Source organism: Papaver somniferum, chromosome 6 (genome assembly GCF_003573695.1).
Source record: "Papaver somniferum cultivar HN1 chromosome 6, ASM357369v1, whole genome shotgun sequence".
In the NCBI taxonomy this organism is placed as follows: Eukaryota; Viridiplantae; Streptophyta; class Magnoliopsida; order Ranunculales; family Papaveraceae; genus Papaver; species Papaver somniferum.
The window spans coordinates 174,201,361-174,212,274 of NC_039363.1; the positions used below are offsets into that span (position 1 = coordinate 174,201,361).

At 36.0% G+C, this 10,914-nt stretch overlaps 3 protein-coding genes across 3 annotated transcripts in view; 2 read left to right on the forward strand and 1 right to left on the reverse strand.

The window, feature by feature from the left end:
- The first annotated feature begins 66 nt into the window (after positions 1-66).
- LOC113286453 (kxDL motif-containing protein 1-like) lies at positions 67-3,867 on the forward strand. Its single transcript, XM_026535077.1, has 4 exons — positions 67-361; positions 466-618; positions 2,531-2,661; positions 3,432-3,867. The coding sequence occupies exons 1-3, from the start codon at positions 243-245 to the stop codon at positions 2,631-2,633; spliced, it is 375 nt and encodes a 124-aa protein (XP_026390862.1). The 5' UTR covers positions 67-242; the 3' UTR covers positions 2,634-2,661; positions 3,432-3,867.
- A 289-nt stretch (positions 3,868-4,156) lies between these two features.
- LOC113290172 (photosystem II 10 kDa polypeptide, chloroplastic-like) lies at positions 4,157-5,801 on the forward strand. Its single transcript, XM_026539726.1, has 5 exons — positions 4,157-4,387; positions 4,936-4,994; positions 5,129-5,184; positions 5,294-5,346; positions 5,455-5,801. Exons 1-5 carry the CDS (start codon positions 4,222-4,224, stop codon positions 5,547-5,549), a joined length of 429 nt encoding a protein of 142 aa, XP_026395511.1. The 5' UTR covers positions 4,157-4,221; the 3' UTR covers positions 5,550-5,801.
- Positions 5,802-6,280: 479 nt separating this feature from the next.
- The window catches only part of LOC113290171 (obg-like ATPase 1), a 6,759-nt gene continuing 2,125 nt past the window's right edge, over positions 6,281-10,914 (reverse strand). Inside the window, exons 5-12 of the mRNA XM_026539725.1 lie at positions 10,343-10,441; positions 10,111-10,224; positions 9,392-9,456; positions 8,810-8,926; positions 8,450-8,525; positions 7,530-7,622; positions 7,137-7,187; positions 6,281-6,665 (exon numbers count right to left, since the gene is read on the reverse strand). Coding sequence (XP_026395510.1) covers positions 6,567-6,665; positions 7,137-7,187; positions 7,530-7,622; positions 8,450-8,525; positions 8,810-8,926; positions 9,392-9,456; positions 10,111-10,224; positions 10,343-10,441 — 714 coding nt within the window. The 3' untranslated portion in view covers positions 6,281-6,566. The remainder of the gene's footprint in view (positions 6,666-7,136; positions 7,188-7,529; positions 7,623-8,449; positions 8,526-8,809; positions 8,927-9,391; positions 9,457-10,110; positions 10,225-10,342; positions 10,442-10,914) is intronic.

Genomic DNA, 10,914 nt, shown 5'->3' on the forward strand with positions numbered 1-10,914 from the left:
AAAAAAAAAAAAACTGAGTTGTCCGAAACGGGTCCTATTAGGCAGCGCATACTTGAGTTTTTGTTTGTCAAGTGTAATAAGACCCGCTGCTATGACCTAACAGAGATCAACTTAACGAGCTTGATTCAGTATTTTGGCTTCTTCTTCTATTGGCACACATTTTTTGTCATTCTTTCTGGTTCTTGATTTTTGCTGTACAATTTTGAAGATTTTTAGTAAATTAGGGTTTTGTAGGGGTGATAATGGAGGAAATTACCGAGAAGGAACCTATACGTGTGGCATCTGATGAAGTATCAACCCAATTCAAAACCCTAATCAACAATGACGATATTGATTCTCTGAAACAATCACAAAATCTCATGTATATATGTGTCTTCTCTTTTCTTTCGATTTTCTGATAAAGGGTTTCATTTCAAAATCATCTATGTTCAAAGTTATAACCTTTTTCTTTTGTTTTCATTGCAGATTGGGAAGGTTACAGGACAGTAATGCGATACTATCACATTTTAATGATTATTCAGAGCGTTGCTTTGCTCAGATTGCTCCTGATTTTAATAGGAATACACGGCTCTTAAGCTCTATGAAGAATGATCTTGATTACATATTTCTTAAGCTAAGGTACTATAACTCGCTTTACTACTGTTTCCTAGTCTCATTTCCAGAAATTGGGTTATTGATTTTTTTTATAATAGGAAGTTGTTGCAAGAATGAGAATGACGGAAAATTGTTGTTTGCCATCACAATTGAAGTAATATTAGTCTGTTAACACATTTTTCATTGTAGTGCTGTAGGTTTGTACCCCACCGTTTAACCGTCTGACTTCATTAGGGAGTTGATAAATCCAGTGTCCTCTAGAATTTAACTAGAGATTCCTTATTCAGTTACTGTTTCGAGAGTGTTCATTTGTAATCTACATAGAGGGAAGTCGCTCAAGTAAACTATAGTGTGAGGAAGTGTGCTTGCATAATTAGGAAATTTTTGAGTCGTTAGTGCGTTAACCCCACGATACTGTTGGCAACCTTATAAAAAAGACCTTGTCCTCTCTATGTCAGATTTAGAGAATCACCATTCACCTCACCCCCCACCGGCCACAACATTCCCATAACCCCCACCCCTAAAATGCTTTCCCTGTACAATATTTCACCCGTATCAACTCACTTAGTTGCAAATTCCGTCTCTTTTTCAGTTTACTCTTACAGGAACAATTTTGGGATCCATGCATGATTGCAAATAAATTTAACACCGACGGTTCAGTAATCCCACTTATTAAGTTAGCTAGTAGCACTTGTAAAGGTGTCTGTTGAGTATGAGATGAAGTGAATGTTGCATGTTAATTAGTATCTGGTTCAATAAGTAGCATGAGTTATACTTTCAAGACATGCATGCTTTTACTCATTCAATCTATTCTCGACCTTTGGTATCAGATCAGGGCTGTCTGGGATCACCAATTTGCGCATCATTGAGTTGGTAAAATTATTCTGATAACTAAGATGCATCATTGTAGTTTTGTTCTGCACCATTTAACCGGCTGACTTCATCAGGGAGTCGATGAATCTAGTGTCTTCTAGAAATTCCTTTCAACTAGAAAATGTTTATCCAACTACTGCTTCTCGAATGTTCATTTGTAATCTAGGAAGTAGTTCAAGTAAGTGATAGTGTGAGAAAGTGTACTTGTACGGAGTCTGTTCAGTGGTAGCTGAAGGGGGTGTTGGATGTTAAATAGATTGTAATAAGTGTTCTGTTCCAGTTAGTAGTAAAGTTATATACTTTCAGGGCATGCTCTTTTGCTCCTTCAATCTATTCTAGAAAGTCGAAATTTTAGTACCAGGTCAGGACCATCTGGGATCACCAATTTGTGCTATAGTATTTTTTTTTTTAAAGTAATGATAACTCTATTCCATCAAAGCAAGAGCACTTTGTATTTGATACACTAAGAAATGTGTACCTTATCAACACAATATATAACTAACACAGTCAAGTCAACCTCACATGCAATTGTTGCAAGTACTGAGGCTAACCTCACTTTGGGTTACTTCACTTTAGGAGGGAAGTCCCTAAAACCAGGGTAAAAGATAAAGGAAAGAAGTTATAGTTAAAACAAGTAGATGACTTGGGGCAATATCACATTGCTTGCATACTTGCTTTCCATAGGGTGTTTGTAGCAAAGCTTGCTCTCTTCTTTTTTTTCAATATATATGCAAGAGCAAATGGCTTAGTTGAGTTTGTAAGTTTGGCCATCTAAGGGAAAGAATTGTTGGAAATGTAACATTTTTGTACCTAATAGTGAGTACATGGTTAACTTCTAACGATGTCTCTTCTCTTGTCACCTTCTTCAATATTCCACTATTTGGAATAACGACATGATTTCAACTAGTGTTTACAACTCATTCTGTAGAGTGTTTCCCTATGCCTAACTAGGAAAAATCCCTTGTGATTTGGTTTTCCTTATCTATCTTATGACATCTTTTCCTTAAAAAACATTTATATATGTTGTTCTAACATAATGTTTGTTGATTCATATTTTGTACAGAAGCATGAAGGGGAAAATTGTAGCTACCTATCCTGATGCGTTTCCGGATGGTTCAGCAACTAAAATCATAGATGAAAGACCAGATTTAGAAAGACCTCAGTGATAAACCGTCTTTCTGAGAACTGCTAAAGGTAATTCCTGTCTCCTTCTCTATAAATTGAAGGTTCCTGTGGAACTAGTGTCAGTAGCGGCAGAGATCATGCCCATATGGATGAGGGGTTTCCTATCAATTATTTTGCAACCACTAATCTTATGTTAGAAAGGCCACATCGTCAAGCCAAAAGAAATTTTGCAAAGCCCCTGCATCACCCAAGCTTACTGATTTTCGTTAGTCCCATGTTATATTATTCTGTTTGTAGATGTCCTAGTTAGAATGGTGATTTTACATGTACATTTTTTAAGCTTTAAGATAGCACATTAGTGAAACCAACCATTTATTACCATGCAGACAATGACAATCTAGTTTCACTCACCCGTAAGTGAGCCAGTAAATTGAAATCCAGCAATTATAAGTGATCCTTACTTTGAGTCCTTCATTGTTACATGGATAGAAGTTTGTTAGTTTGCATAGAGTTCAGCTTTACTTCATTTTGTGTACATACAGTTGAAATCTGTGTCTTGCATTTGATGGTTGTATACTGCTAATGGATCTAAAAATGACTGAACAAAACGTAGACTTGTGAAATTATAATCAAAGCAACTTGGTGACAGTCAGAAGAATTTTTAGTTATATTTGCTGTTAAGCAGCCAAGGATGCCTAGAGTTTCAAAAAAAAAAAAAAACTAAGGGTGCCTAGTTCTTTACTCCTACTTCATTGGCACTACTATACAGATAAACTGTTCCACGCCCTTAAATTTCTCATCCTTCATCTCACTAATTTTTACTCCTTATGGGCCTGCAGCTTGCAGACATCGTTTTCTAGCAGATTATGTGAAGTGAAATGTGCATAAGATTCTTCTGCTTGGTTCCTAAGGAGTTTTCGTCTACCCACCTTTGGAAAAGCAAATTACAGCTTGGAATGATTTATTGTTCTCTAGTTATTCATTTAATGTCCTTAAATTGGATAGAATCATGTAAGAATTTCTGTAAATTAGTAACATAAACAAAAGGGTATATAACGAAACAATGTAACTCATTTCTTGATTGTTTGGCTTGTTGGGAATCTTGGGATGTATTTCCCACTTCCTTAAAACTCTATATGTATGATAGTTTGTAGGATGTGCTTGCATTTGCTATGCTTTACATATTAGATGCCGAAAATGATGTAATTGTAACTTGAGTGCAGTAAAATCGCTTTTGTTGTTTCTGGAAAGAAAGGAATTTGAAATAGAAAATCAGACGAGTCATTTTTTTGTTCAAGTAATTTTGTGGATACAATTGTTTCAAACATCTCTGCAAGACAAAATAAGGTTCTTAGAATTTTCAGTTTTTGTTGTTGCTGCTGCAATATCTATCGTAAATTTGGTTGGTATAATCTGTGTCTCTAAATAAACATGGATAGATAATTGGGATAATGTTGTGTAATGTGATACACATTATCATGATTGCACCAATAGTCCTCGGACACGTGTCACTTACAGAACCACCTCTGGGCCTTTCAATGTTTGTCATATCATCTGATCTAAAATGAATGTAACCCAATAAAGCAATACAAAAGAAGCCGAGTTCAGAGAGGCTGAGAAACAAGAAAAATGGCAGGATCAGTAGTGATGTCTTCTTTGAGTTTGAAACCAACAACTCCATTCCAAGAGAAAGTTGCAAGCAGTATTCAAGGCCTTCCATCCCTAGCAAGGTCTTCCACTTCACTCAGAATTTCTGCCAATCAAGTTAAGAAGATCAAGACTGACACACCATATGGTTGGTTACATTTCACTCTTCCTATGATTTTGTTCATATTTATTTTTTGTTTTCTGTGCCATCTGATTATGTCTGGATATGTGGTTGTTTAAACTTAAAACTTAGAATTAATCCATGGCATACTTAAGTTTTAGATTACTGACATAAGCAAGTAAAGTAGTGATGTTTAAGCCTCATGCTTCCATCACTGTCTAGCAGATCTTACACAGCTTATGCTAGCCATTGAATCACTTGAAAAATAAACAGTGCGCAGAAGAAGAAATCATGTTCTGACAGTTTAAGTGGTGGTAGGCCTAATAGAGGTGAATAAGCTAAGGCCTCATGATACTGACCACTAACCCTGATAGCCGTGGAGAAATCTGTTTCCGCCTGTAAATTAACAAGTATATCAAAGCACGTCTAGATATAAATCTATTTTAGTTTGAATTTATACTAAAGCACGAGATAAACCAGTAAGACCACCATACGCATGGCAGATCGCGCAGGTTTGCCATGGTTTTATATATTTCTGCAGAGGGGTTGATTAATTTTGAACAATGAAATTGTAGGAACTGGCGGTGGCATGAACTTGAGGGGTGGTGTTGATGCATCCGGAAGAAAGCCCAAGGTTTGATTCTACCTCCAACTTATTCCAACATTTAGTGTCATTCCAATTTAATTCACTAAGAAATACATCCTACTTCTTGTATTTGATCATATACACCGCCATTTATTTGACTTTTCATCGTTGAATCGATGCAGGGAAAGGGTGTCTACCAATACACCGACAAATATGGTGCTAACGTCGATGGATACAGGTGTGTAGCGTTCCAAGGAACTCACTTGGTTTATTTTAATTCATAATGTTTGACCTGTGAGCTAATAAGGATAACAGAAAGAACTTGATCAATGTTTATGTCGGTGCAGTCCAATCTACACCCCAGAGGAATGGTCCGAAAGTGGTGATAGGTACGCTGGAGGTAAGAAAACGAGAACGAAAAATTTCACCGTTCTCCACCCTTGCTAACTTAGTCCAATGTTATGAGTCCAATGGTTTCTGATATGCAAGAGTGTCGCTGTTGTTGCAGGTGTAACTGGTCTAGCAATCTGGGCAGTAACTCTAGGTGCTATTCTACTTGGAGGAGCTCTCCTTGTTTACAACACCAGTGCTCTATCTTCTTAGATGTCAATCAAATTGTTGTAATCCCATGTGGTAGTTCCTGTGTATGTTTTCAACAAGATTTCCTAAGTAAATGGTTGTCTAATACTCTCTTGTACCCCCAAACTTATTTCGTAATTTGTATGAATTTGGTTGATGATACAGTACCACAATTCTCTAATATGTTGATTGTGCAAGTCATCTTGGCCATTACTGTTTCTTGACATGGTTGGGGTTTAAATGGTTCCAAATCTGAAGGAAATGGTTTAAAACTGATGGTGATTTGTTGTAAGAGAGGTTCCTTGTCATAAAAACAGCTTATAGTTAATCTTCATTATGGGTTCTATAAAAATCGGATACTATACAACAAATATCATGGAGAAAGCGGAAGACACCATGTTTTTTTCGCATCTTTGTGAACCCCCCACCAAAACTCAGAGTATACCTGAAATCTGTGTGGATGTTAATTGATAATAGTGGCATTGACGATTCCACAGTTTTCTCCTCCAGTCGCTCTGGATATTAGTGAGAGGCGTCTGTGTTCAAGACCTTGGTAAATGTGGAGAGTCTAAACATTGCGTGCTAGATGTCTTGTTCTTTTTTTTAATTACATCAAATTCTGGAACAACTGTAGTACATTTACTTCGAGGAACCTAGGAAACATATATTGAAGAAAAGAGGGACAAAAAAATTATTAGCAGGCCTCAGATTCGAATAGCTAATGGGAAAAAACAAAATTATCAGCAGGCCTCACGGATTCAAACAGCTTATTCTAAAGGGGTAAAACTGCTAACAGCGAAAAAAGATGAAATGTTACAAAGCTCCGTATTTGGAGCTCCGCTATAGCAAAAGAAAAGTAGCATATAGGAATGACAGATACAAAACCAGCTCTCATCATTGTAAACAATAAACAGTGGAAGTCGCATAATAACAAGACTAGAGGGGAGATAAATTTTAAGAAATTACAATTCATAGAAAAAACTTCAACGGTTTTGTATCTTATATTCTGCTAAATGGGGGGGATGTAATTGATGATACGACTCATTTCTTACCGCCCCCAGAGACGTTGAACTTGAAGAATATAACGTCTCCATCCTGGACAACATAAGTTTTTCCTTCTTGCCGATACTTCCCAGCAGCCTGTATAAATTAATTAACAGTACCCGTTAAAATGAAATGACAACTCATAAAATAGGAAAATGAAAAGGAAGGAGAATTGGGGATTGATATCAGGGCATTTTAAGTGGCAATGATCAAAGCCAGAATACAGTAGTTGAATAACGTACCAATCTAATTTAATTAAAACAACATACTAAACTCATAGACGGCACCAATTTTTTGACGTACTCAAGCTACCTAAAAATCAGATTGAGTCAGATTTCAGGACACTGGCTACCTCGAGATCTGACTTAAAGTGGTGTATTGGACATGATGGTCTCACTATATGCACACTTTAAAACTTGAAATTTTTAACAGGTCACATTTTGAAGCATAAAGAATAATAGAGCTCTAGCCTCTACAACTCTTATCCCGCATTGCTGCAACAAGTGAGGAGCAAACAACAGTGAAAGGGCTATTTACACAAACTAGCAGAGTAAAACTACAACATACCTTAACAGCTGACTCGGAACCATGCTCCTTAAGATCCTCAAATTTCATGACCTGAAAATAATGCAAGTTGACCATTCAGTAATCCGCAGAAGGTCCAGCAAGTCAGATTCAAAAATTGTTTAGTTACCGTACAAAGCAAGAGAAGCTCTAAAATACTAAGAAATAAATGCCTTCAGAAAGGTGGTAGAAGGTTAAAGCCAATCAATGACTAGATAAGAAATCTCTGAGAAATTTGAAATAGAAACAACCAGGGAAATCAATTCCACATATTCCTAGTTCATGCGCATATTAAAATTCTCTCTTTACAGAAAGAATAAAAAGAATAAATATACAAGACTAAAAAGAAAATCTGTAGGCAAAACCAGAGTAACGAAGATGCAAGTTGAAAATTACCTCAGCACATATAAAACCTCTCTCAAAATCTGTATGGATGGCACCTGCTGCTTGAGGAGCCTTTGATTGTCGTCTAATCTGCCAACACTTGACCTGCATACAAATTCATCAAAGGATGGTTAAAATACAGTATATATTATTCGCAAATTTAATCTCTATGAGTAAATCTCCGATACAATTTTGATTCTGAGAAGGTTACATAATTACTTCTGCAACGTCAGACCTCCATACTGCAAATGATTAATACTCACAACAAACAGCTAAGACACTCACTATGTTGTTTTCGACAAATCTCTGTAACCCAGTTTGACCAAAAAAAAAAAAAATCTGAGTACACCAACTAACAAGTGACTTCAAATATTTACAGACTTACAGTACTACCATAGCTTTAAAAAATGTATCTATGTACTATATATAAATAATCTCCTTCAGGTTCTTCACATTTATTGGTGTAAGTGAGGTAAAGAAAAGCTCCATCTTGTGCGTTGTGCTTGTAGTTCATGATACAAGTCATATGAACTAGTCACGGGCTGTCAATAACTAGTCATATGAACCTCAAATGCCAGAACAAGTCAAGCTCAAGTCCAATCAGCAGTTTAACCATTAGTTTTGAAATAGGAAAATCGACCATATATTTCCCTAGGAAAAAGATGGATATGTAAATAGCTTGTGTAAACTCCAAGAACCTTAAGAGGCTGTTTTTTAAAGTCATAAAGAGCTACTCGCCAGATATTTGCTTCATGTGGTGAAAAATTGGGTAGTTCAATTTTGACATCACATTAAATAAAGATAAAGTAACATTAGGCAATTGAAATAACTGAGGCAACATTAGAACAGATATGCACAAAAGATAATAGCAGACCCATGATTTACGTGATTTAATGAAAATAAAGTAAAGAAAGATAACCAAACATAATTACCTCATCAGGGCCGGCTGTGAAGAAATAGATGAGATTAATTGCAGAAAATCCGGTCTTTATAATCTTTGGAAGTGCACTGTAGTAATAAATATTTCCACAAAATTCAGAGTTCAATTGTGTTGCAAGAAAAAAAAAATGAGTATGTATTCGTAATTTAATGTTTTCTTTCCAGCATAACTATTTCTCAGTATTCTTATATTAAGTCTGCATCATACTGCCGCTAAGAATAGGAAACTTTGGCTAGTGACAAAAGATGCAAGGATTTTTGAATTTTCCAAGTTAACATTTAAGCATCTAACATAGTTTAACTTTATGGACCAGTCTACTCTATTCCTCTATATGTCAAGAGTTTTGACTCACCTCACAAGCTTGTTCTCCTCACAATATTTTGCAGCTTCATCCTCTGGCATGTCAGCAAGATTCTTCTCTAAAACACAGCTGAATGGAAGTATTGGCTCAGCCCCATGCTCTTGCACCCTAAAATATTATCAGACAAGTGTTAGTTCCCACAACAGAAGTGAGATTTTTCCCCAGTATTTCATATATAAACCAAGATTCTGGCAGCTTTTTATGTACAGATACCCATCTTAAGCGGAGAACTCGAAAGGTAATCCTAGAAAAAAAAAGAAAAAAAAAAGAACACCTAACAACAGTTTCTTCGATATGCAGAGACAAGATCTGAAAAATCACAATTGTAAAATTCTGAAAGACATACTATGTGTCCAACATGTGACCGACTTTCAACAAACGATTTAAGTAAATACAATATTTTACTGGTGCGTCATTAAAATCCTAGTTTAAACAGAGGTACCAGCCTTCTGCATCAAATACAGATTTATTTTTTTCATATATATATATATATATCCAGATAGAGCAGAATGTACAACAGATATGTACTATAACTGAAGTTGAAAAAATATTAACAAAAACCACCCAACATACCAAGCATGTATCTTGGGAAGAAATTTGTTCTTCTTCCTTTGATAGTCTCTCTCATTCATGTTGACCTGTAAAAGACTCAAGGGAGCATTGCTTAATTATTTAGTAACTTAAATCTAGCTATAAAACACATAGGTATAAGTAGTCTCAACTCCAAATAACATAAACAAACAAGATTTACACTATCTGGAGCATCATTTTGGAGTTGAGTTTCAGCTGCAACAACAGTGTCAAATGACTCCAATTGACTTGTTATCACAGAGGGGTTTGTTCAATATATCGCATTACCGCTCCCACATCTAATGACACCTTTATATGTTACACCATGAAAATAATTTTTTTTCAGGCTCAATAAGCTTGATCCAAATCTGAAATACTAGACGCAGGATGTCTGGATAGCTGCCTTTGTATGAGCCTTTGAGGTGATAGTTTTTCTAATCTTAATAACGCAATTTTCTAGCAACAAAAGACTAAGCAAATGTAGCAATTCAGCAACTTCCTTGGGTGCATGCTTTGTATTATTTTCTAGAAGTGCTACATACCACCCATGCTACTTCACCACTTCTATATATTCTTAAATTAAAAGCTCACATCAAACCAAGACTGAAAGAAGGTCCTGATGAATATTACAAGAATATCCTAGATACATATAGATAAGCCACTGTCCTAAAGGGTATGATGCCAATGTTTACGTAAAGAATTCGCAACAAAAACATACATACCAAGTAGACAACAGGTTTAGCAGTAAGTAATTGTAATGGATTCAGAATTTCAATTTCTGCAGCTTTCCAATCTCCAAGACGGACGTCTTTTCCCTCCTGAAGCCATGCTTTGACCTGTGGGAGGACATACAGAGTGCTCTATCTTATCTTGCCAGCATAGGGATAAACTTACTTATCAAAATGTGTAGTCAAACATAAAGATTAAAGATTATACTAGCGACGAAAGTCGAACCTTCTCACAGCATTCATGTTCTACTTTCAACTGTTTGTCATTGCTCCTTTTCATGCTCTTATCAAGATCTTCAAGTTTCCTCGACATGAATTCAATATCCTATGATTAAGAACAGCTTGAGAGTCAGAGGGATATTCAGAACAGGTGCACGTCTATTATAATATTCACCCAGTAAACTGGATACAGTTACCGTGAAGCAAGTTCAGGAATGACAAAAGCGGTTTGTCTATGCAAGATAACAAAATTGAAATCGCGACTTTTTCACTTATAAACCCAATTAACCCATTTACGTTCCTCACCGATTTTATGTTAGCTCTGTCTCCTTAACTAATCGAGTAAAACACTGAAACTTCATAACTTGTTACATTCACATCATGATATCACAGCTCAATGTCAAGGTTACCAAGGATTAGATGTCCACATAGGACGGATATTGATCTTATCTCTGTATATCATTAAAACATAAGAGAAAGAATTCCTTATGTAAGGACACCATGTTTTCAAAATTTTGATGTGCCAACTCCTGTGTCCCACACCCCGTACAGTTTTTAGACACAGAGACTTGTACCCCC

What these genes read in the sequence shown, in the direction of transcription:
- LOC113286453 (XM_026535077.1), top strand. Translation starts at nt 243, where the DNA reads ATGGAGGAAATTACCGAGAAGGAACCTATACGTGTGGCATCTGATGAA. An exon ending in AAACAATCACAAAATCTCAT is followed by an intron (nt 362 to 465) that starts GTATATATGTGT and finishes TTTTCATTGCAG; the next exon opens with ATTGGGAAGGTTACAGGACA. An exon ending in TACATATTTCTTAAGCTAAG is followed by an intron (nt 619 to 2,530) that starts GTACTATAACTC and finishes TATTTTGTACAG; the next exon opens with AAGCATGAAGGGGAAAATTG.
- LOC113290172 (XM_026539726.1), top strand. Translation starts at nt 4,222, where the DNA reads ATGGCAGGATCAGTAGTGATGTCTTCTTTGAGTTTGAAACCAACAACT. An exon ending in GCTAACGTCGATGGATACAG is followed by an intron (nt 5,185 to 5,293) that starts GTGTGTAGCGTT and finishes ATGTCGGTGCAG; the next exon opens with TCCAATCTACACCCCAGAGG. An exon ending in TGGTGATAGGTACGCTGGAG is followed by an intron (nt 5,347 to 5,454) that starts GTAAGAAAACGA and finishes CTGTTGTTGCAG; the next exon opens with GTGTAACTGGTCTAGCAATC.